General features: G+C 43.2%; 1 protein-coding gene across 1 annotated transcript; it reads right to left on the bottom strand.

Annotated features, from left to right (window-relative positions):
* Positions 1-14,522: 14,522 nt before the first annotated feature.
* LOC138579701 (olfactory receptor 1G1-like) lies at positions 14,523-15,446 on the bottom strand. Its single transcript, XM_069649940.1, has one exon. The coding sequence runs from the start codon at positions 15,444-15,446 to the stop codon at positions 14,523-14,525; it is 924 nt and encodes a 307-aa protein (XP_069506041.1).
* Positions 15,447-26,800: the final 11,354 nt, after the last annotated feature.

Genomic DNA, 26,800 nt, shown 5'->3' with positions numbered 1-26,800 from the left:
AGGAAGAGCAGGGCTTGTGGTCATGGAGATTAGCAGCATCAGTAAGTACTTTGACCGGGAAGAGCAGGGCTTGGGGTCATGGAGATTAGCAGCATCAGTAAGTACTGTGACCAGGAGAGTAGGGCTTGGGGTCATGGAGATTAGCAGCATCAGTAAGTACTGTGACCAGGAAGAGCAGGGCTTGTGGTCATGGAGATTAGCAGCATCAGTAAGTGAGGGGTGATGAGGATGGGATGGGATGTGGCTGCAAGAAGCAAAAAAACAGGCGTTTTTCACCACCAAAGTCCGCAAACAGTTCAGATGTTCGCAAACAATCCTGCGAGGTTCGCGGGCACTACTGCATTACTGGGTTGGTGAAATGCAGTTCTTGGATGGCTATAACTTTGGCGCCACTTAATGATACTGCATTATATTCTTAACCCAATTCTAAATGTGTTTGCAAAGTTTGTTGAGATTCTGTCAGAAGGGGGCACCATTAGAGGGGGGGGGTTCCCAAAATAATGTAGAGGCTTATAAATGAGGTGCCATTTGACGAATCTACAAGTTGGCAAACTGATAATAGATCTATATCTAAATGTTTTTGCGATGTTTGGTGGGATTTTGTCAACATGGGGCACAATGTGGTGCCATTTGACAAATCTACACAAAGGTTTGCTAATTGATTATAGATCTAGATATAAATGTTTTTGCAAAGTCTGGTGGGATTCTGTCAAGAGGAGGCACAATTAGAGGCAGGTCCCAAAATATTGTAAAGGCTTATAAATGTGGTGCAATTTGTCGAATCTACACACAAGTTTGCAAACAGATTTGAAATCTAGATATAAATGTTTTTGTAAAGTCTGAATGGATTTTGTCAAGTGGGGGCTAAATTATATGACTATTGTATGTGCATACATTTGACACTTTTGAAGAAATAAAACATGGGTGGATTTCCAGGGCACTTGTGTAAGGAACATTGGCAAGGACCTTAAAGCATGGTTTTGCAAATATGTCAGTGTTTTATTTTTTGAGTAGTGTCATAATGTAGGTACAAAACATTGTGATATACCTTTGGTGACTGAGGTGTAGCCTGTGGCCATAAGCAGTTGCCATATTGTCTGGGTCATGGAATAAACTCATGATCCGGACAATCTGGCTGCTGGCCATGACCACGAGGGACAACACATGGGGTTAAAGTGGCCATATCCGCTTGGGACTGGCTTTGTGGTAAAGTTATTCAAAATTGTGATGGGTTTGAAAGGGAAGAAAATGTGCTTGTGGTAATATGGTCATAGGGTTCTCTTTTTGTTTTCTGCAGGCTGCCATGGAAAGCCAAGAGTGGCCCTGTATGGAACCCTGCATTCCCTTTCCATGGTGGCCATCTTGGAAAAGGATGTTCCTTCCTAGATCGGGACGCCGCAGGGACGCCGCTTTGGGAACCTAGTGTGCTAATGGCCTTCATCCCCCATTTCAGGGGCTAGAATGGGGGGATAATGGTCTGGAGACCTTGTTATCCACCCTCGCTTCGCTTGGGCTGATAACTTGGGCTGCTGGGCTGGTATCCACCGTTCCAGTCCCCGGAACGGGGGATGAACGCCACAATATTTCCATTAGCATAAAACAATTGCAAATGGAAAAGTTGGAAAATCTTATTGAATCTATGTACTTCACTGAGAAATGCAAAGTAGATGGAGTATATACGTTTTTTTTAGTTCTATTTTTTAACTGTGAAATGTGGTTCCTAAAGGAACAATTCCGTTGTTGTTTTCGGATGTATTTCTTTTCTTGGCAGGAGAGCTTAGAACGAGAGGTGGGGAGGGAAATGAGGGAAGAGGTACCCAACACTAATATGGAGGGGCAGGTGGACAGGAGGAACATGTTATGTGTGTGTGTTATTTCTAAGGTAGGGGGCAGTGTTTCTCCTGCTACTTGATTACAGCAGTGGTGGTGGCTCTTGGGGAGGAGGGATGGCATTAGCTGATGCCATTTTAAGATAAATAGCCGTGTTTCTAAAAGTATGTACTGTGTACTAGATTGTTCATGGATAATGAGTAGGAATAGGTGTACGAGCTGAGCAAGGGACATTTTGAAGTTGAAAGTACCTAGATCAGTAGAAAATGCAGTTCTGAACTGTAAGCGAAGCACAGATCTTATTGTGAAGTGCGGACGTGTTATCGGACACGTCATCATGACGCGTGCCAGCTTATGGTCATGTGGCACTGTCCAGAAGGTTCGCAATGAAGTCAGATGTTCATAGATGTCTACGGATGCAAAACCAGTTGAAAAAGTTGCAAAACGTGTATAGAAGTGTTCAAAACTATTCTAGAAGGTGGGAAATGGCATAATTTTAAGGTGACACTTTGTGAATTGGACACAAATATTGCTATATTCGGTAAGTATAATATTAGTAAGTTGTAGGAAAATAGCATGCACTGGTAAAATCCCATGAAATTCACTGAAAAAACTTTGTTAAAGGGACTTTATGGTTATGTTGCACTAATAAAAACCTTTGAAATTCAATGAACAAACTTTGTTAAAGTGATGTTATAGTTACAAGTAAAACCGAAAAACCCCAGAAATTCACCAGTTATGGTAATCTAAGCAACCGTAACTCGCACCACCACCACCTTGCACTGCTAAGACTAACACCCAGGACATCAAAGATGACATCACAAATGTCATTGAGGACATCACTGATGACATCACATGTGAAATACATTTTGATGAAAAGTCCTTACAAGGGGTTGTGTTTATATTGTTGGTAACAAGATGTCAGGGGTGATCGGGAGACCTATAATGAACTACTTAATCTATTAAAGAATATACTCATCTAAAATCATTGTATTGGAGTGTTGTTGTTAATACAAAAACCTAATCATATATAAACATAGGCAATGACTGCAGCATGCACCATAGAAGTACAATATTTATAATCTTGTAATTTTGGATAGTATAATAATGAAGGCTACCTTATCAGAGTTTTGAGTAATGTTAAGCATGTAATAACTAGCTAACAATTCAAGACTTACAACAGTTGCTAGTACAAACAATACATATGAAGAACCACAATGCATACAAATCAGAGGCACATACAGGACGACTAAAGTAAGGAAGAAAGAAACAGCATCACCAGAAAATGTTAATAACATTAAAGTTTATCTTCATGTATACAAATACATTGTGTGTTTGAGGCCTGCTCATTTCCACATGTAAGAACATATGACAAGGTTGACGTCTAGATATACAGCACCTTTTCAATTTTAATAATCTGACTGTCAGTGAACACCACCACCTGGCCTATATATGCCAGTAAACAAAAAGGTGCTGTATATCTAGACATTACCCTTGTCATATGTTCTTAAAGTACGTTCCTTAGGGTTTTCTCTCGGCTCATGGTGCACGTATATGGGGCAACAGGCAGGTTTTAAACACACAATTCATTTGTATACATGAAGATAAACTTTAATGGTATTAACATTTTCCGATGATGCTGTTTCTTTCTTCCTTACTTTAGTTTCCCGGTATGTGCCTCTGATTTGTAAACATTGTGGATCTTCATATATATTGTTTTTGTACTAGTACAAGTGTGTAGTAAGTCTTGAATGGTTAGCTATTTATCCCATGTTTAACATTACTCAAACCTCTGATAAGGTAGCATTCATTATTTTACTAACCAAATTTACAAGATTAAAATATTGTACTTCTATGGTTCATGCTGCAGCCATTGGCAACTCGCCCGCATCATATCAGGATGCAATGAAAGGCCAGCAGGCTTCGCTGGTCCTCACCAAAGGCCCACACACAAGCCCCCTGAAATACCATGTCTATCCCTGTACTGAAGTTGATGAACAGGAGTGCACTCCTCTCCCTCACCTGTTCCCTCATAAGGAGGGCATCACTAGGCAGATAAGTCTCGCTAGGCTCCACAAGAAGGAATTACGCAGTCCCACCAAGATGGCTGCTGCAGCTACATCCACGATCTGCAGAGCTTCAGGCTCTGACTTCAGCCCACCTCCACCCGACCCTGATTGGCCACCCGCCCGCATTATATCAGGAAGCAATGGAGGTCGGCAGGCCCACACATAAGGGCCCTGTAATCAACTGTCTGGCCCTGGCTGGATATTGGCCGTATACTGCCAGCTATGGTACCGGCATGCAAGGCCATAATCTCTAAATTCCGATTCCCAGGATCACTACCATCTCATCTCTCCATCTCCCTTCCCATTTTCAATCGAACGCCGTACTAATACACTCTATGCCTACAGAGGCCTGATCACACTCAGCTCTACTCACTCCCAGCAGGCCCATTGCCCAAACCCTTTATCAACCCTATCCTGTCCACTTCTGCCCGTAGTGCACGCAAAATCAGAAAGGAGAACCTTATCCAGGTCCTAGCACAACAGTACTTCACCTCTCGCACTAATGCCATCAATACCATGCTCCTCTAGCTACAAAAAAGCAAAACCAGATGTACACATAAACGCCTGGTAAACTCAAGAGCTCACAACTCTCAGAACTGAGAAAAGGCTTGCTGAGTCGAATTGGAAGAACTCCCCAGCTGAGTCATCCAAAGGTGCCTTTTCCAACCTCACAAACCAGTACAAAAAGGCCACTATACTCACCAAGGCCACCTCCCTCAACACCAGGATTTCTGACGCTAGCTCAGACTCCAAGGAACTGTCACTATCCTCAAAGAACTGGATACACCAATCCCCCAAATCTCAATGATCAATAAAAATTCTGACTGGTGCAACACCATTCAGAACGCTCTACTAACCAAAATGGACACATTGAAACTAAAAACCCAGGCGAAAAAAGCTAACATTATGCAACAATCCCTGCCCATACACTCGCCCTCAGCACACACGCCCGATGCCCCACCGTTCCACTTCAACAAGGTACCATGCAGCAAATCACCAGTATCCTTCAAAGCTTAAAGCCCTCCAAATGCAAAGGGGATATTTGTCCAGCTCCACTAATCAAAGACTGTGCCATTTAACTAGCCTCCTTCATCACAGCCTTCATCAACATCTCTTTCAACAAGGGCATAGTACCCTCCTGCCTCAAAGAAGCGTGGGTCCTCCCCTACTAAGAAAACCTACACTTGACCTTACCATCGCCAACAACTACTGACCAATCACCAGTGTCCATTTCCTGGTAAAAATCCTAGATGGGGCGGCCTATCTAGAATTCAATGCCACTTTGAAACCAATCAAATCCTAGGTACCCGTCAATCTGGAATCAGTCTGAGCCACGGCACCGAGTCTGCGCTCCTGGACCTGAAGATTCAACTTGATGCCCATGGAGACAAAGGGAAATTGGCCATGCTTCTTCTCCTCAATATGTATGCAGCCTTTGATCTAGTTGATCACGACATCCTCTGCCACCACTGTTAGGGAGAATTCTCTGTTTAGGCTGAATTTCCTAACCTAGTGATTCCCCCAGCAGCTTTGCTGGATTTCTGGAGTTTGTATTTTTTCATCCTGCCAAGAGTGAGACTCTTTTTCCTCCCACTCTTGGACATGATTGTGGTTGATTTCTTTGAATGTCAATGTGTTCTATGGGCTATGGGGTCTTTTACTCCATAGGGCCTCATGTGTTTTGCTATGTGTGTTACACCGCACCCTCTGTGCCGTAACACTGGGGTGTCCTAGCGGATCCCCACCATAGACTCCATACCCTGGGACTGACTACTGTCTCCCAGGGCATGTAAAGTCACCATTGGCTTTACTAGACCTAAATTTACTAACAGAACTAGTACAAACCATCCTGTTGTGGACGTACTGGTAGGGGTGATTCGATTACCCCTGGGTCTGTTATTCGAGGGGGCACTGTCTTGTCCCCCCCCCCGTCGAGTTCTGGCTGGTGGCAGTGGATACTACTTTTTATATTCGACCGCAAATATATTCCTATGGGATTCTTCCCATTGTTGGAGGCTAATACTTTTTTACGTTAGTCTCTAAACATACCGCCGGTTTATTTGTCTTAAATAAATACACCGGTTGGTATTTTCTGCCAGAACTCGGTTTTTAAAATGGCGTATGTGTTCGCCTCTGTAACTCCGAACCAAAGGTTGAGCCCTTTGTTCCACTTTTGGCGGGCTTCTGCACAGAAGCCCTCCAGAGTGGTGCCATTCTGTCTGGGTACCACAGGGGGTGTGGGAGGGGGTTTAGGCACCCTGGAATGAGTTGCCTTGCCAACTCAAGTCACACTCTGGTGTGATTGGCCCGAGTGGTGAGCCGCCCCGCTCACCACTTAGCATGTTTGATCGACAGCTAGGCTGAATGAATGGGGGTTTTCTGCATAAAAGCAGGGCTTTGGGGACTGGAATTTCAGAAGTCGCCACAGGACCTAAGAATCCGACGAGGGTAAAGCTGAGCCGACCTGCAACGACGACACCTCCGGTGGAGCCCTGCTGAACCGACTCACCACTTCCCAACGACAGAGGAGATCTCCCTGCTGGAGAGTCTTCTTCCCCTGACTGGTGGGAACAACCAGTCCCTTGCTTTTTCTTCGCTTCCAGGACGTCTAGTGGTCGAATTGCCCATGCTGAGTACCCCGGCAACCGGATAGCCACTAACCACTGTACCGCGACCATCAGGTGGTGCCTTGTGACTGAGCACTCCGCAGCTGGTCTCTTCCCTGGTGGTGCAACGATCTTCAACTTTTCCTCGACGACGGGATCCTCTCATCTTCTGGCAAAGCCCCGACTTGCATCCACCACCAGGAACAACTGCCCCCACCGGAGCTGTCTCTTCACTCTCAAGGTACTGTGTCCGCCTGGCTTCCCTTGTGACGGTTAGCGTGAGGTGTCTTAAATCCTTACCTTTCCATTGGGTCGCCTCCAGACCTTCTTAAACGTTTGTACTAACCTGGTCCAACCTTTCTGTGACATTTTGCTACAAAGACTTGAAGTGCATTTCCACTGTGATACTTTTGGGACATACAGCCTTGCCTCTCTCCGAGTGGGCCTGGCCTCTGAACTTTGTGATTTACAGTAGACCCTGCCTTTCTCGCCTTGCATTTTTTTCGTAAAAGTGTTGGTATTGAGTTGGTTTCATACCGTGCCTTTTTCTCTCCCTTTCTAACGAATACTAGAGTGCCATCTAGGTTAAAGCATTCACCTCTGTCTGCAAATAAGTGGTGCCGTTGAACCTAGACTTGTCGAAATATTGTTATGGGATTGATATATACTTATAGTAACTGTGATTGAAGATGTTTGCCGTATTAGTGCCAGTGTGTTTTCCATAGATGTGTTTTTAAATAAATAATGATATATCTTTTCACCCAAGCTCTGTTCCGTGTCTGCTTGTTCTACTGTGTACATTGCCCTATCCTGTATACTCCAAATACGGCCTAACTCTTCTTGAGGGAAGTCTGACTGCTCAGCCACAGCTACCAAGTGAATCTGTGTGGTACAGACTGCTACCAAGTGGGTTTACTGCCAAACACCTGTAGTCCTAAATCTTTCGCAGTGGTCCCAGAGGGAACTGCACAGGTTTCTGCCTAACAACCACCTGAACTCATCTACTGCCTTTTCCAAGGAAGCTGCCGCCTGGATTTGTTCCTTTATCGAAGGAAGAGTAATGAGAGTTTTTTTTCTGACAATGCCTGTGCCACTCAATCCACAATCATTTGCAGGGTCTCACAGGGATCCTGTGTCTCGCCTACGCTTTACAACATTTTGACAAAGCCCCTCTTTGACGACCTAGACTCTATCGGCATAGCCTACACCAACTATGCGACGACACACAGATTCTTTTCCTGCTCACCAAATCATACCACACAGATTCCTGCACCCTCAGCACCACCTATGCCATGATCCAAGCCTGGATTGCTACCCATGGCCTCTGTCTCAATGGCCTAAAGACTGATCTCCTCATCGTCGGTCCGGTAGCTGCTCCAAAAACCCTTGACTCCCGATACTCTACCTTCAATATTGATGGATCCGTGATAGCTGTTTCCCCTTCGGTAAAGCACTAGGTGTCTACCTCAATGCCACTCTTTCCATGACCCGACAAATAAATGCCATCAACTCCACAGCAGCTTACTCAACTAAACTTCTCAATGCAACCAGGCCCTTCCTATCCAGAGACAACTGCCTAACTATCGCCCGGGCAGTGACTAGCATGCGGCGCGATTACTAGAATGTCCTCTTCAATGGCACATCCACCCACAACCTAAAAAGACTCCAAACCATCCAGAACAATGCCGTACGTGCAGCCCTCAATATCCCACGGTTTGAACACATTTACGCTGCCTGAAGAACTGGCCACTGGCTAGCCATCAATGACCGAATTCTGTACAAGACCCTCTCAATCACCCACAAGTGCATCTCCAACGCAGCCCCTCCTTACCTAATACAGAACATTAACAAAGCATACTCCACCAGACCTACCAGAGTCCAACACTCCCATAAGCTGACCCAACCAAAGTTCAAATGAACCAAAGCTGGAGGGTCCAGTTTTCCAGTTTTGGCTGCCAAATTCTAGAACACACTCCGACCTGCCCTCAGAGATGAAGAATTATGCTCGGTCTTCCGCAAAACCCTCAAAACGTGCCTATTCATAAGTCCACCCAACAGTCCTCTATTACAGCCCGCCGGAACCTTATAATATGTATATGCCTTCCTGGCTTAATATATTAATTCTACCCCAGCGAATTGCAACTGTGTTTTCATGCATGTAACTGCATCCTCTGTATTTAGGCCTATGGCCTCATAACTGTTTACCATGACCGAAATGCCTGTAATACTCTCGTCTGCACCCATGCCTTTGCCCATTTTGGGCCTACGTAACAGGTCAAAGCGCCTTGATGCCCACGGGTTTGTGTGCGCTCTCCAAATGTAATAAATAAATAAATAAAATTGCCCGTGTATGAATAGGTTCCTGTATTAACAACATCACTCCAATATAATGTTTTGTTTAGATGAGTACATTCTTTAACAGATTAAGTAGTTCATGATAGGTCTCCAAATCACCCCTGACATCTTGTTACCAATATTATAAACACAACCCCTTGTATGGACTTTTCATCAAAATAAATGTCCTATATGATGTCATCAGTGATGTCATAAATGCTGTTTGTGATGTCATCTTTGATGTCCCAGGTCTTAGTCTCAGCAGGGCACCGTGGTGACGCCTGTTATGGTTTCTTAGCTTACTATAACTGGCGAATTTCGAGGGTTTTTTGGTTTTATTAGCACAACTTAACCACAACGTCCCTTTAACAAAGTGATTTCATTGCATTTCATAGTTTTTCAATAGCGCAACTTAACCATAACGTCCCTTTAACAAAGTTTTTTCAGTCACTTTCATGGGTTTTTACTAGTGTATGCAAATTTTCTAAAACTTACTAAAAACTTACTAATATCATAGTTACCACAATATAGCAACATGTTTGTTCAATTTAGAAAGTTACACCTTTTCCCAACTTTTTGCATAATTTTTAACACTTCTATACACTTTTTGCAACTTTTTCCACTGTTTATGCATCCGTCAACATCAGTGGGCGTCAGAAGTCATCGCAGAGTTTCCGGACAGTCTCACGTGACCTTGTGCATGCGCGTGGCATTATGACGTGTTTGAGAATGCGTCCGCACTTCACAATTGAGTCGGTGCTTCGTAGACAGTTCAGAACTGCACCTTCTGCTGATCTAGCAACTTTCAAGCTCAAAATGTACCTTTGTCCGGCTCATACACTTATTCTTACTCACTATCCATTAACAATCTAGTACAGAGCACATACTTGGAAGAATATTTGGAGAACTGCTATTTATTTAAAGAAAATGGCATCAGCTATTGCCATCCCTCCTCCCCAGGAGCCACCACCAGCTGTAGGGCCTACACAACAAAAAAGCACAGTACTTCAAAAAACAATGAGATGAGGTAGATGACGTGCCTACTTCTAACACACAGAGAGAATCATGGGTGTGGTAGTTCTTTACCACTGTTGGGAATGTAACGAAGGCTAAAGCTACCAAAGTGAAATGCACTATGCACTGAGTGCAATGTTGTACTCAGGTGCGGACTGCCAGGACAGTTCTCCTATTGGATCACCTCCATGCGCCGCCACGCCCAATCCAACCACTGCAATGCTCACAGAAAGGTTGTTCCTTTCTTAGCAAGTAGTAGACTGTCTTCTTCCACCTCATCTTCCACATCAAATACTGTAATCACACAGCCTAATTATGAGGGACACAAAATCCCACCAGCTGCCTTACAAGCAATAAAAGAAGCTGTTGATCTGTATCCTTTGAAACAACAGTCCTCTGTATATACTGCAACACTCCATTCTGCAGGGGGGAGCAATTTTGAAGTGCTTTTGAAGCTGTAGTCAAGGAGCATGAGGAACAATGCCCCTACCTTAGATGAAACACACGCGCAACATCTTCCCCTGCACACCTACCCCTCCATATTAGTGCTTGCTGCCTCTTCCCTCATTTACCTCCCCACCTAGCAACGAGGTTACCAACAACAGACATCTGACCGTGCGTCCCTTGCTCCACACTGTTTCTGACCGTGGCCTGACTCACTTCGCAGCAGCGTTCAACTGCAGCTTCCACTAAGAGGAATCGCATTGTATGGACTAAGGCAGTGTTGACGCGCAATTAAATCCCGAACAGACAGGGATTGACGAGCAGCATCTTTACAACCTGGGATTGGCACACACACTCTCGTTTTCACAATTGAACATAGACACTCGCACATGAAAACTTGCCTAATCAGGGCATTTTGGGTCCACGGTGCCCCCTGCCCCTCTTTCTCCCTCTCAGCAGTCTGATTGACAGCAAACAATGGGAGAAAACTATAGGGCAGCCAGAACCAGGAAACTTTTACATGAATAAAACACAGACTGGCGACTGCTACACCGCCTGTTTACCAACATGTAACATAACTATCACAACTCTGTCTCATTTTTCTACCGTACTAAGATAGTGAACATGGATATGACCAAAACACACATTCCTTTACAGGATAGCTCTGAGCTTTAGCAGAAAACAGGACACAGATGGTTTCGAGTTTCTTGACGTTTGGTGTATTTCCTGTGTGAGGGTGGACGAAAATGGGGAATTTTTAACCCCCTCCCCCCACCTTTTTTTCTCATGGTAAGTCTTTTTGGTTACCAAAGAGGAAGGGACGGGGCTTGTTGCCTTTATTTATTTTTTTAAACTTTTTTCTGTCTGTTCCATTCATTTTGTGGATTTATCATAAATGCCAGAAAACACAAATAGACCCCATCTCTTTGCTCTGTATTTACAGGGTCTTCAACCCTATGCCCTGATGAAGGCGGACATGAGGATCTCTATCCACATTACCGCCGAAACACCACATGTATGAGTGGACTGAAGGTGCTTCCACAAAAGGCTGTATGTCTACAGTGTGGGACACAGCCTATCCATTTTCACAAAGGAGTGTCTAACAGAACAACATTTTGCTTTCATTCATTTGCAAGACACACTCCATCTCGAACAATAGCTTGCATCTCGATGATCTAAGAATCCATTTGTATACAAAATTGAACAGTGGATCAGTCCTTTACCTTCATCTATTGGGAAACCAATTGGTTTCTTCTCGATTGATCCTCTTCATATTAATGTGATTACAGTGTATGAACCACTAACAAGAGATAATTTAGTTTTTATACTTTCATCAATATCAACAAATGTTGCCACTTCCCTTTGGTCACATTTCTAGACACTGTTATGTGAAACCCAGGTATGACAAATTTTTTAAATGTGAATTTTCATTATCATATTTTTTCATACACAAGATGTGTCAAGGGTCGTAATTGTTTAATTTGGCATATAGTCTGTTCCCATTTTCATTTGAAATTCTTACACTCAGTTGTAATCAAATGACCACAATTTGTCTAATTGTCTAAATGATGTTGTACTGTCTAATTTCATGTAATTTTACATTTGTGTTACATTTTTCAAGAATACACATGGGCAAAGAATGGCAAATCTAATTTTGGTCTATGTGTGTTTTTTTTGGCATATAAACAATTACCGTCAACCCCTTACCGCCGCATTACGAGGTCCTTAGCGGGACCCATTAAAGGACCAGCCTGCTAACAACGGGCCATTATTGACGGGCCCGTTGTTAGCATGGTCCCGATTCCCACTGAGCCCTATGTGGGCTCGAATGTGAATGGGGATGTGTTCCCTGAATGGGGAAATACCGGGTCCTCCAAGGTTGGAATGGCCTGGTATTTCCCCATTCAGGGAACCCGGACCCTGTATACGGTATGGGGGTAGCCATGCTGTGGCATGGGTACCTCCAACCTTGTAATGACGGCCAAAGACTCAATAAGACTGTCCAATGTTTCCATTATCATTGTGTGTTATGCTAATGGGAATAATGTTGCGTTCATCCACCGTACCACAGACTGGAACGTGGGATAACAGCCCGGCCGCCCAAGTTATCGGCCCAGGCGAACCAAAGGTGGATAACGAGGGCTCCGGACCATTGTCCCCTGTCAGCCCCTGCAATGGGGGATGAAGGCCATTAGCACCCCGGGTTGCCAAAGCAGTAACACACGGTGCTGAAATAAAAGGATTTTCCTTCCCACAGCGGGATGCACATGGCATCCCGCAGTAGGAAGGAAAATCCTTTTCCAAGATGGCAACCATGGAAAGGGAAGGTGGAGGTCCGTACAAAGCCCCTCTTCCCTTTCCATGGTGGCCTGCAGAAGGTGAAGAGACAACCCAATGACCACATTAAGCTTCCAAACACAAACTGCCACATAGCAATCTTTTACAAATCTTTCCCATCTACATTTCCCTTACTTATCCAAACAAACTGTATACGATGCTCCTATAAATGCACATAAATGCTCTGATAAATGCACATATGTAGTGAGAGAAGTGCATAAATAGAAAGGTCACTATGAATGGGCTAAGTGCTCATGAGAACCCAATAGCGAAATGCCAAACTATGCCAAGGTGGGACCCCACTGAGTAACTGCTGTAGCAGAGAAGTCCCAAGGGTGGGAAGCATTGTAACCATAACATCCCTTAAAAAAACGTTTTCCTGTCAATTTAATAGATTTTTATAAGTGAAAATGTTTCATGGTGTTACATCACTGTATATAAGTTATTAATAATTCCTCTTTTCACATATATGAAAGAACTATAAAGCTCCTTTAAGAAACATATTTTGTGCTACACATCCTTATGTCTGTTATCAGCAGTGCATGCTGGGAATGGAAATCACTGTTCTATTGCCTACGGCATAAGGGTCCATCATGACCCCAGCCAAACCAAACCACACCTATTATTCACTGCACCTACCCTGCATTCTAGTTCTGTGTCCACTATACCGTAATAATGTAACCAATGGCCAATGCTCATGGCTTGCAACCATGGCCAGTCTCCAAATCCATTGCTTGGCCCTCGTGGTCATGCCATGACCTGAACAATCTGGCCACTGCCCATGGCCACAGTCACCAAAGGTATATCACAATTTTGTGTACCTACATTATGACACTTGTCAAAAAATAAATATTGACATTTTTGCAAAACCATACGTTCAAGTCCTTGCCAATGCTCCTTACACATGTTTGCTGGAAATCTGCCCTTGTTTTATTTTTTTTAAAGTGTCAAAATGTACATACATACAATAGTCATATAACTAAGCCGGCACTTGAGAAAATCCATTTGGACTTTGCCCAAACATTCAAGGCTGGGTCTATAATCTTTCTGAACATGTCTGCCGACATTCGTCAAATGGCAACAAAGTTATAAGCCATTTAAAATGTTGAGACCCACCTCTAATGTTGCCTCCTCTTCACCAAATCCCACCAAACTTTTCAAAAACATGACTATATAGACCTTAAATCTTTTTGCAAACTTGTGTGCCTATTTGTCAAATGCATAATATTTATAAGCCTTTAAGGTATGTTGGGACCCCCACCTCTAAAACAGCACCAGACATTTCAAAACAATTCAGAATCAAGTCTGGAATGAAATTCCAAAATGTCATGAAGTTTCATTGAGTGGCGCCAAAGTTATAAGCCATCCAAAAACTGATTTTCACCAACCCGGTAATGCAGAAACAGGCACGTATGACCCAAACATCTCAGATGTTTGCGAACATCGAAGAAGAAACACGCACTCTTTTTAGCTTTTTAAGGTCATATCCCATCCTCATGACCCCTCAACTCCCCAGACACGGTTCCATTAGTTTGACAAGAGCAATATCACGTGTGCTTTTTGTATTCCTTTTAGACACTGATTTTCACTGAAAGTAAACTATCTCTTCTTTTTCCTGTTGGCGATGTATATTAATTCCGCAGAAAATGCCCAACATCCCTTTACATTTTGTGAATTTCTTTCTTTTAATAAGCTGCAACTTCTTAGAGAATGTGTCACTTATTCTGTTGTAAAATCCCTAAATTTTCCTGCAATCAAAATGATAGCTTAAATGCAAAATCATGATTTTAGAAACATTGTCAAATAAACATGCCACTAGCACAAAACAGCTAATTGATTCACCCTTCCAATACCGGTTCATTGGAAAGCAAAGGGGATTCTACCACAATCAATGCAATGGTAACTTTTTCAGTGCATTTTTGACTTCTGTGTTTTTCAGACTGTAGATAATGGGGTTACAGAGTGGAGTAACAGCGATGTAAGACAGGGACAGTATCTTATTCTCTTTCGTGGAGTATGTTGTAGCCGGTCGCATGTACATAGAACATGAAGTTCTGAAGAATAAAATGACTACAAACAGGTGGGAGGCGCACGTCGAAAAGGCCTTGTGCCTCCCTCCCTTGGATTTGATTTTCAGGATGCAGGAGGTGATGTTGATGTAAGATGTGATGATTAAAATGAATGACATCACTGGAATTGTAGCACCCATAATGTAGGTAAGTGTCTCAATCTTGTGGGTGCTACTGCAGGAAAGCTTCAGCAAGCCAGTCACATCACAGAAGAAGTGGTTGATGGTGTGCGACCGACAAAAGGAGAGTTCAGATACCAGGAAGGTGTACTGCGTTGGCAGCATTAGGCTAATAGCCCAGATTCCAAAAGCCAGTCTCATGCACACAGCTCTATTCATGATGGTCATGTATCGCAAGGGGTTGCAGATGGCCACGTACCGATCATACGCCATGACTGCGAGTACAAGGATTTCCACAACCAGCAAGTCTATGAAAAAATACACCTGAAGCAGACACTGCATCAACGACATATGTGTTCCCTCCTGGAAGAAGTGGGCCAGCATCTCTGGAAAAATGACTGAGGTGTAACAGACGTCGATGAGGGACAAATTGGTAAGGAAGAAATACATGGGTGAGTGCAGATGTGAATTACAGTAAACCGTTGCCATAATAAGAAGGTTTCCCACCAACGTCATCAAATAACTAAGTAATAACACAAGGAAAAGGGGAACTTGCATCTCTGGAATATCTGAAAAGCCGACAATCAGAAAGCCATCTTCTGAGCTCAGATTTCCTGCTTCCATGTGTGCCGTGATGAAACCAAGTAGGTATTGAAAGATGAGCTGAAAGAAAAGGCAAACACAATATAAATAGTTGCTAGCAGGAGCGCCATGATTTTTCTCCTTGGATGTTTTGTATTAACTATGGACAAAGGTGCTCATTCCAAGTTTGATGGTGATTTGGTGGTAATTCCTCTGAATCACCACCAAAATCGAATACTGTTACCGCCATTTGGTCCCGTGGGTTTACCACAGGATTGCAAGTGGTGGTAGGATGGTGTTAGTCCACATTGGATTTTGGTGGAATTGCCACGGGTGGAAATAACGAGTGGTAATTGTAATTTTTGGTGGAAAAGTGGAGGATTTAATCCTCCACTTTTCCTCGTAAAATCTGTGGAATTTCCACTCGGTAACTCCTCCAGTGGTAATTCTGCTAAAATGTGTAATTTGGGGATGTGTGAAAAATTGAGGTAATTCCGTTCCCACCAAAAAAAGTGGTGGTGACAGAAATACCATCCTTTTTTTTAACAGCACCACCAAACTTGGATTGAGCCTCTGTGTGTTGCAAAAGTAAACAATTGATTGACAGAGCAGTCCCATTGCTGGGGCATTTCAAAATCAACAAAGTAAATACAAAAGAAATCCATTAAACAGCTGGTGTAGGGGTGGGCGATGGCAACGAAGGGGGGCATTATACAGTATATATGCAACTTATTCACAGTGTATACATATAGCTACAATTAAGGATTTGTTTGGTGGTTAAGCAGATAGGTCTGGAGGATTCCTGCCCATGCACATCTCAGGGGCCTCGTCTATGGATAAGAGTCAAAGTTTTAAGGCAGATGTGAAACATGACCCTCTGCATAGTCCTGTAGTTCAGGAAGTAAAGAGTTTTAGTGGTGAGGAACAAGGAGGGTGAAAGAGCACAAGCGAGAGGAAACCAATGGTAGACGGCGGGTCGAGAAGTTTAAGAGGACTTGAATTTACTAGTGAGAGAGAGAGAAGAATAACGTGAGATAGAGTCAATCGGAGCATCCCATGATTTACAACCAAGACAAGGCCTTTTAAAAGGGAGTGATTATACCTGAACCCCCACGCCCACCCTCCATAGAGACATGGTTGAGTTGTATGGGAGAGGCATGGGTCTCAGAATGGTGCTTTTAACTTAAATGACCCTATTTCATAAGCACTACAAACAGCATTCGACTTAAAAGTAACCATGTATATTCTACCTGCCTGTAACCATGTCAAGCGCCTAGTTGCCTCAGGGCCAGGCCACGCTATACAAAACAATAAACTAAACTAAGTGTCTCGCTTGGGAGGGTCATGCAAAATGTGCCTCCCAGACGACATACATTTGAATTAATATTGGGCAGCCACAATATTGGGCCATCCCTTTGCTGACAACTGCAAAATATATAGATTTTAATTTGGACTCGCCAACTTGGTCGACCTTTGCCTGCAATCTCTGTCATAAAGCATTCGACTTAACACAACCCGCCAATTAAACAATTTTTTTCCCTTGTCAGATTACATTCCATCTCAGTTGAAGCAACCCAGAATCAATCTATATCGGTCCCAATCATCATCCTTCTTCTTATCTGCCAAATTATAACCATTTGCAGAAACCTTTAATTTTTTATTTGTTTTTATTTGATTTAGCTGTAAAAACAGCCTTTCAAAAAGAACTGTATCATACAAGAACAAAATAAAAAATTACACAGATAAAACAAAGCAAACATTACATATGTACGTTTGCATTCTTAAAAAAAAAATCTAAAAAAAAAATCTAGGTTTATCACCATAGATTTCACAATAACACTTGTAGAGTATTAAAATATCAATTATTTTTAAACCACATAATTTACGGCTTCTTGAGGTTGTCAAATATGATACTACAATTGAGAGTTATTTACCAGCATTTCGCCATTGCCTTTACAGTCTTTTAGTTTCGTTTTTCAACTTATTAACTAACCAGAGATATATTTTTGACCACACTTTTCAATTATTACATATTTTTCAATACACATGTGTCATTGCATTCTTTCAATTTTAGTGTCTCCACAAACATAAGTATAGTTATGTTCATTTTAGCCTTTTGGCTATGGTACAATTTGTCCCATAGGACATCGTGGTTGGTGATAACCTGATTCTCAAACAAATGTTTAAAAAAATTACATCTCTTTTCAATCAACGCAGGACAGACAGCAATTAGATGTTTTAAGGTTTCCATTTGACATGGCTCCTTACAAAATCTACAGTCCCCATTAGTTGTCAACTTACGCATGAAACGTACTTCATTTGAAGGACAAACATTCAATCTTATTCTCAGATAATGGAATCTGCTTTTTGGATTAGGAAATTGGATAAGGTATTGCTCTGTTTTATGTAACTCCTTAATGGCAAAGGATTGGCATCTAAAGATCTTTAGTTTGGCGCATGCATCCCTAGTCTTAATCCAGTCCAACATCCATAGTTTCTTCTTCGCTCTTTCTGGGTTATTTACTAAGAGCTCATCATCAATACCTGCCTCTGTCATTGCTGATTGACTCCACTTTCACCACTTAGCAGTGTTATTGTTATCTGTACTCAACATAAATTTTCCCATCATATACATCACACCATCATTTTCAGAAACCATCAAATACTTGCGATATAGACTCAATACTTTCCAAAGATAGATTGCATTTAAAGAAACCAAGCCCAATTCATGTCTCCATAGACACACCGAGACTGACATGGGAAGGCCACATACAGATCTCCAAATTTCACCTTCCATTTTAACCCATGTGGACTTTTTCATGATTTCTCTTGTTTCTGAAGCATACGTCAATATAGGTACCACCTTCTGTTTGTAAAAAATTACAGCTGGCAACAAAGAAAATTTGCCATATTTGGCCTGTATTATTTTTGTCTGATTTATTCCAGTTGTAAGTTTGTTTCAACACTCTATAATATGGTTTGTCGGCTGTATCATTATTGACTTGGAGGCCTAGATATTTATACTCTGTTACTACTTCAATTTCTATATCTTGTATGACCCATCGATAGTTAAAGTGAGGACTTTTTCTCTTGGGACTCAGTATCATAATTTTGCATTTCGCTTGATTTATTGTCAAAAAGTTTGCATCTGCATATTTACTCAGGGTGTCCAGCAGGTTGTGCAAACCCACAGGAGTTTTGGCCAGTAACACCAGGTCGTCCGCATAGAATAACCACAGTATGCGACGGCCTCCAATTCGAGGGGCATCTGCTCTACAATTCAAAAGATCATAACTGACAGCTGCCATAAAGAAGTTGAAAAGGGTACTGGCCAAAATACACCCCTGCTTAAGGCCTCTGAATGTCGGAATTGGGTTAGATAGTGTTCCATCTGAGGCCAATCTAATTTGCACGGTTGTATTCGTGTGCAGTTCCTTAATCCAGAATACTAAATATACCGGACAATTGGCCTTGCAGAGTTTGTTTATCAACAATTTCCTGCACACAGAATCGAACGCCGCCTGGAAATCAATAAAGGCCAAATAGGTAATTTGGCGTTTTAGCTGTTCTTGTTTTTTGATGACTTCCATTATGTGCAGATTAATTGCCGTCCCCATTCCCGGCATGAACCCAGTCTGATTTGGGTCTCTCAATTTCGCACCATTCAGCCATTCATTCAGGTCTCTTAACAACAATCTAGCGAAAATGTTGCTAGGTATGTCTAATAATGAAATTGGCCTATAATTGGCAGGATTCTCATGGTCCCCTTTTTTGTAGATGGGTATAGTTATCGCTTTCTTCCAAGAGCTAGGTAGATGACGAGTTCTTACTATTTTCGAAAAAATGCTTAGGAAGATTTTCGCCCAAGCCATAAGATATAATTTTATCATATAATTCGACAAGCCATCCAGCCCTGGAGCACGAGAGGTGGAGAGTTTTGAAATTTGAAACAATATGTCGTCGATGTCAAAGGAGAGGTCCTTGACTTGTGTCTTATCAAGTAGAGAAGTTTCCCTTTTAAATTTATATCAGCATACAGGGACTTGTAGAAGGAGGCCCATACTTCTTCAGGTATGGGGTTCAACTGATAAATTATTTGGTATTTAGACTGTTTATAGTTCAATAGGGACCAGATTTTAGCTGAGTTCTTTGATTTTAGTTTGTCTAACATATTTTATGCATCCTTCTGATACAAAATAGCATGTTTCGATCTCAGCCAATTCTTATATTTACATTTTAAAGCTCTGAGTTTAGATTCCCTATCGCAATGATTCAAATACATCACATGTCTTCTATCTTTTCTATATTGTGCTTTCCGTACTGCAACTTCTTGATCATATGTGTGGAGAAACTTAATACCATTTGTTTTTGTATTATTCCTTTTAACAGCAAAAATGTGCATTTCTTCCATATAGGAGTGTGTAACAGTTTGACAAACCTTCAATCTCTTCGACTCACTCATAATCAAATTGCAATTTAGCATGTGTAGAGATTTTGGACACCATTTAAATCTGTTTAACGCATTATTCAAGGACATATTTGTTGCCAGCGATTTTTCATACTGTTTCTCATGAACAGACCATGACCAGCTCATGGATTGAATATCATGATCACTTCCAGGCTCGGGGAGAATAGAGAATTTTGTTATAGCCTTAAACAGTTGCTCATCTACAAAAGTATAATCAATCATAGCCGATTGAGTACCTTGGTGCCAGGTATCATGTTGGGGAATATCCCCCATTATGGCACCGTTTAGTTTAAGTATATGACGTTCTTCCATTATTGCATTCCATTTCCGAGCAGCTGTGGATAGACATTTACCCCCTCGAGCATGGCACGTTATATTCAGATCCCCCGTGATGATTACATGATCACAGGTTGGATCTAGATGGATCAAGTTCAAAAGATCCTCTAGAGAGGTAAAAAAGTCATGATCTGTGATAGCTGCGTGGTTCCAGTATATATTTATTAATCCTATAACCTGTGAATCAATTTTTATCCTTACCAACTGTAGAAAACTATTTGGAGAGACCCACGGTTCTAAGTGAACGTAAGGAGATATTTTTATGGCTACTATAAAACCAACCATAGGTCTACCCTTGACAGGCATAATTGCTGGAACTAAAGCTACAGTGTGATTATCCCAGACTGGAGCAGAAGCTAGCCATATCTCTTGGAAAGCCAAGATGTCAAATTTTCCTAACACACTGTCCTTGCTTTTTGTTAGATGTTTAAAACCTCTCGTATTCCAAGAGGATAGAGAAAGAGAGATTAGCTGCTGCGATAGTTAATTTCTACTTGGTCTCTCTTTTCTATCGTATTGTCCTCTTTCACTTTCAATTGATGCCTCTGATTGTCGATTTATAGACTGATATTGCACATCTGCATGGGATTTAGAGTGATATTGATTCCTCAATATAGATATTTGTGGAGGATCTGCCATGGTATTGTTTAACAGAATAAACCCCAATTCGTATATGTCCATTCTAGCTTGCCAAAGTGCATTTTTAACAAAGCCCGATTTCATCCACAGCTTTACGACAGATAGGTCAGTTTGATGAAAAAACTCTATCTGCTCGATGTCAGCTGAGCATATTCCTTCCAGAGCTGGTACATCTGCAAGGATGTTCAAAACTGACTGTCTGTTAAGATCAAACGGATGCGAGCAGCACTGCAGAATTAAGTGGTGTGTTGACACAGATTTCATTGGGGTTCGCAAAGCCCCTTTTGAAACAAAATTTGATTTGAGGTCTCTTTGATGTAACAATTTGTTAGGATAAGCTGGAGGCCCAGTTTTGTTTGAGATATTTCTTTCCAAAGAGTCCATTGTATTCGTGTTATTTACCATGGAGACAATTCTTTGAATCGATTTTTCCATTTCTTCTTTCCATTCTTTCATTACTAATGCGTCCACACTCAGCAATTTTGCAGGCTCTACTGGCAAGGGTTCCTCAGCGGATTTCAAATCTAATGGCTTCACTATACTTGTAGATGCAGGCTCCCCAGAGACTATTTCATTCTCTAATAGAGCTGATACCACAGGTTTCTGCGTGGAGGCATTTTCATTGTTCTGATTCTTTAATAAAACCAGACTATCTAGAGGTTCATACACCAAAGACGCTATTTTGGCCAATTTAGTTTGATTAGCTTTAAATAATAGCATATCGCGATATTTATTGGCGATAGTTTTCCGAGCCATTGTAGTTGCCGAAATAGGTTTTGATAGTGTCTGTATGAACTGTCTAGTTCCAGTGAACTTAGAGTTAGGAATGGATTTAATATTTTTTTATTTTTTTGTAGCATTAGGTATCAAAATGTGTTCTTTTTTAGCTTGTTTTTCAAATATGACATAAGTAGTCCCTTTAATTTCTAAAACTGGGTCTTTTGCAATTTCAACATCCTTAGTTTGTTGGCCACTCTCACTGGAAGAAGGGGTCAAGGTTTCAATGTTCTTCATTTTTGCCTTACTTTTTTTTTAGCATCTCTGTCCAGCAACACATTTATCCTTCACATTAATTTCAAATACAGAACTGGAAGTGGTCACACCATTTTTTTTTCTAGCACTTTTTCTCCTGTCTTTACCACAGTTTCATCAATTTGCACCGGTAGTTTCTCTTTTCCTGCCGGTGCTGTAACACAATTTGTTGGTTCTGTGAGCAGTCAATTAAAAGAACATCAGGGGAAACCTCTAAAGCTACCTATATACACTATCGTTATAAGGTCGCCGGTAGCAAGGACACCAACCACGTAACACTGTTACACCACCTAAGATCCCAGTGCCACCAGGACATTGCAAGTCCCGGCGGCCCGGATTGTCAGGCGGCAGAAGTTGTAAGTCCCCATTCCGGTGGAGTCCCATAGGTCTTATAGGTGGGGTCCCAAAACATTAGAAATCCCCATAGACATAATGCCTACAGCCTCAACCACTGAACGGATTTGCACCAAACCTGCACGTGGAGCTGCGGCTTTGTCCCAAAAGTGTGCCTTTGGACATTTGGTGTCAATCTGACCAGAATTATTTTTTTAAATGAATAAAAAGTATGTATAAAAGGTGTGATATAAACGCCCTGTCCACAGACTCATGCCTGGTTTGGTGTACGCAGACACTTGTGGACCAACCAGAGGGTGGCATTGTGTTCACAGACATGAAACACGCATGCTGATAGGTAGTTGAAACGGCTGCCTTATTTTATCAACAGACACATAATAAACTCTGGTAAATACATTTGGGGTTATTTTGTGGCTGAAAGGGTGTCTGGGAAGGGTGGGGAGTGGAAACAAATTAAGGACCTGTTTACAACTGTGACAAAGGCTGCGCAGGTGCCGGCAAGTCTGTGGATGATGTTACTGTCCAATGTCATATTCCGAGCCTTGGACGTCGGCGGACATGTGTCCATGGACATTGACATGTGTCAGTGGACACTTTTGGGATTGGGAGGAGTTCTTGGTGAGTCATGTTATTTGAAGGTGCAATGTGTGTGTTTATGATATGGTTCAATTTTATTGTTGTGGTTGTGGCCAGATTCAAGAATCCAAGAATATGGACACTGGTCACGGCCCCCAAAAATCTGGACACTATGATATGATATGATATGGCATTTGTAACGCGCCTATACACAAGTGTTTCAAGGCGCGACGAGGCAGGGGGTGGGAACAAGGGGAGACAGGCAACGATCCTACTAGGCCAGGTGTCATTCAGATCGCGCAAATTGCAAGGGTAGAAGGTGCAGTAAATGGTTAGTAGAATACAAGATAAATAATACGGCCAGCTGGTGGCAAGTCCAAGGAAAGTGCAGTACATGGTTAAAGAATACAAGATAAATAATAGGGTCAGCTGGTGGCAAGTGCAAGGTAAGTGCCGGGAGAAGGGGCTGTAGGCTACAGAGACAGTCCCGTAGTGCAGGTGGGCAGTGCAGGGAAGAATGGCTGGGCCAAGGACCGAGATCGGTGAGTGGCCTAGTTGCAGATTCAGTGCAGGTTCAGTGATTTTAGCAGGGGAGAGAGGGAGAGAAAGCGGAGGCAAAGAGGAAGGCTTTGAGGTGCTTCCAGAACCGGAGGTGGTTCTCCTCAAGTTTCAGGGAGGCAGCAAGGCTGTTCCAGCGGGAGGCCCCTGCTGCGGAGAGAGATCTACCCCCAGCTCGTTGCTTGGAGAAGCGGCTGACCCTGAGGTAGTTGGAGGTGGATGAGCGAAGAGCTCGAGAAGGAAGGTATTTAGGGAGAGAGAGTTGCAGGTATTTTGGCCCAAGGCCCCAGAAGGCCTTGTGGACAATGCAGAGGGTTTTGAACTTAATCCTCGCAGCCACTGGGAGCCAGTGTAGTGATTTCAGTCCTGGAGAGATACGGCCCCTGGGCTTGAGGCCAAGGACAAGTCTCGCAGTCCTGTTCTGGATGAGTTGCAAAGGGCGGACAGTAGAGGCAGGAAGGTTTAGATAGAGGCTGTTGCAGTAGTCCAGCCTAGAGAGAACCAGTGCTCTGGAGACAGTAAGCTTCTGGGGGAAGGAGAGGAAAGGAAGGATACCTCTGAGGAGGGGTAGCTGGTAGTGTGACTTCTTAGAGACGTCAGAGATGTGAGGAGAGAAGAAGAGTGTGGAGTCGAAGATCACCCCAAGGTTTTTTGCCGTGCAGGTAGGAGCAGGAAGAGGGCCAAGGGAGGCCGGCCAGAGAGCTGCAGGGAAGGAGGGAGTGGGTGTGCCGATAAGTAGAATCTCAGTCTTACTGGCATTAAGGCAGATGTTGTTGGCGGCACACCATTCCTGGATAGCAGAAAGACAGTCAGAGATGAGGGAAGTGGAAGAGGAGGCCGAGGGTAGCCTGAAAATGAGCTGGGTATCATCCGCGTAGCACTGAAAGTTGGGACAGAGAGCGGCAATGCGGTGAGCAAGAAGTGCAAGATACTGGTTGAACAGCCAGGGGGAGCGGTTAGATCCCTTGGGGACACCACAGGTAGAGAAAAAGATATCAGAGAGGAAGGAACCCAGTTGGACCTGGGAGGGTCGATTGGAGAGGAATGAGGACAGCCACGCCAGAGCTTGACCAGTGATACCCAGGTTATCACGGAGACGTTGAGCAGGATGGTGTGGTTGACAGTGTCAAAGGCAGAAGAGAGGTCGAGCAAAATGAGAACACAAGGGATGTTAGAGTCAAGGTTTGAGAGCAGGTCCTCGCGGATGTTCAGGAGAGTGGTTTCCGTGCTTCTGGCAGCTCTGAAGCCAGACTGATGTTCATGAAGACTACCAACAGATTCAGCATGGAGATTAAGCTGGGAGATGGCCAGTTTCTCCAGGAGCTTGTCCAGGAAGGGAGTGATAGAGATTGGGTGATATTAAGCTGGGAAGGAGGGGTCGGAGGAGGGTTTCTTAAGAAGGGGGTGCACAAGGGAGTGCTTGTGGGGGGATGGGAAGACTCCAGAGGTGAAGGAGTGATTGCAGAAGTCAGCCAGGGTAGGCACCAGGGAGTCGATGTGGTCCTTGATTGTTTTGGAGGAACAGGGGTGGACCTGTTTTGACGAGACTTTCTTAGATCGGATTTGTCTCGAAACCTTGTCAGCAGAAAACAGGGGAAAGGCAAGGAAGGTGGGAGGAGGGGTGGCTGCAGAAAGGCCATAGGAAGAGCAGGGAATAGGGGAGGAGAGGTGATAGGAGGAGAGTGAGGACAGGATGTCCTGAGTTTTTGAAATGAAGTGAGAGGCCAGTGCTGTGCAGAGGGCCTGGGAGGGGACAGGGGAGGTAGAGACTGCAGCAGGGTTGGCCAGCTCCTTGCAGATTTTAAAGAGTTTGGCCGAATTGTTAGATGCCGCAGAGATGAGGGCTTGGATAAGGGCTCTCTTCTTAGTGAGAACAGAGAGCCGGTATTGCCTTTGGAGGAGGCGGCAGGCCAGTTTGTCAGAGGATGAGCATGAAGCACGCCATTTCCTCTCTGCCACCCTGCACTTGCGTTTAAGGGTGACGAGATCCGAGTCATACCAGGAGTTACATTTGGCTTTGGGCTTCAGGCGGATTCTCATGACAGGGGCAAGGATATCAAGGGTATCAGATATAGCAGAGTGGACAGTGGAGAGGGCTGTGTCAGGGTGGGAGTCAGCCGAAGGGGGAGGGGGGGCGAGAAGGTGGTAGCGAAAGCCTCAACTGACACGCGCTTCATGGGTCGGATGACCGCGAAGGTGGGTGGCAGTGACGAGGGTGGCCACAATCATAGTAATATGCGCATAATAATTATAGGTACTCCTCTAGGGGGCGTACACAGCACCTGATGATATGGTGAAATGATATTATTGATAGACTGAAGATCGATTGCTACATTTGCATATCCATTTACTCCATTTGTGTTGCTGAATTTAAATGGACCAGAGAGTTGTGCCTCTGTATCATTTGATGGGACTGCAGTTCTTTTTTGACAAGACACATTTATCGCTATGTCTTTGATGGATGTGTAGTTTGGACTAGAGAGTTTTGTGGTTGTATTATTTAATATAACATCAGTTGTAATTTGTTTTTTGGTGGTATTGCAGGGAGATCTGGTATAGGTTCTGTTTGTATTAATTTTCTTTTTAAAGGTTTTTTGGTTTTAGGGCCTCACCATGACTAGGGCGGTATCCCGGCAGTAAATCTGCTGCAATACCTCCCAATGCAAGTACCGTTACTGCCACTTGTTCTGGCGGTATTAGTTGCGATGTAATTCCCAATTTCTTTAGTCCATACAACTGAATGAGGCTTTTTGTGTCAGTAATTGTGCCACGGTAATTGAACCTAAAAATGGGCAGAAAGTCTGCAGATTTACATACAGCTCAGAGCTGGAGGTGAATCCTCCAACTTTCCGCCTAATTCACAGGTGCATGATCTAGAGTACATACATGTCTCTGAAAAGAAGGAAACATGCTATTGTTCTGCCTATTCTTTTAACTTCTGTAAATTTGGCAAAGTGGATGTTGACAAACTGTTGACAAACTGAATAGTGTTGTCACGTGAATATGTTTGGAATCCAACAACTGTACCAATTGCTCCATTAACTGAACCTTGTTCTGCCTCAATATAATGTCCCTCATCATGATACTGGCGGCCACGGTATGAACGGTGCAGGTAAGTCACCGGCACCGTTCATACCGTGGCCGCCGCATTACGAGTTCTGCTCGTGGGTTCCTGACAGCCCTCGTAAGGCAGAGGATTCCTCCTGCCATCTCACAGGCCATACATAAGGCTACAGGAGGCTATTTACCTGTACCTTGCACAGTCAACAGTCATGTATGTGTACTGTGACACAATTCTCTGCATGGTGGAGGACATCCAAAGCACCTTCGAGGCAGCTATGAAGGCACATGAAAAGGATTGCCCCTAACTTCGTTTTTTTTTGCAGCCCTACATCGTCCTTTGTACATCTGTCCCTCCCTTATGGTGGTTGGT

The sequence above is a fragment of the Ambystoma mexicanum genome, chromosome 3p, assembly GCF_040938575.1.
Source record: "Ambystoma mexicanum isolate Mex_15411 chromosome 3p, UKY_AmexF1_1, whole genome shotgun sequence".
In the NCBI taxonomy this organism is placed as follows: Eukaryota; Metazoa; Chordata; class Amphibia; order Caudata; family Ambystomatidae; genus Ambystoma; species Ambystoma mexicanum.
This window is presented reverse-complemented; position numbering and strand designations above follow the sequence as displayed.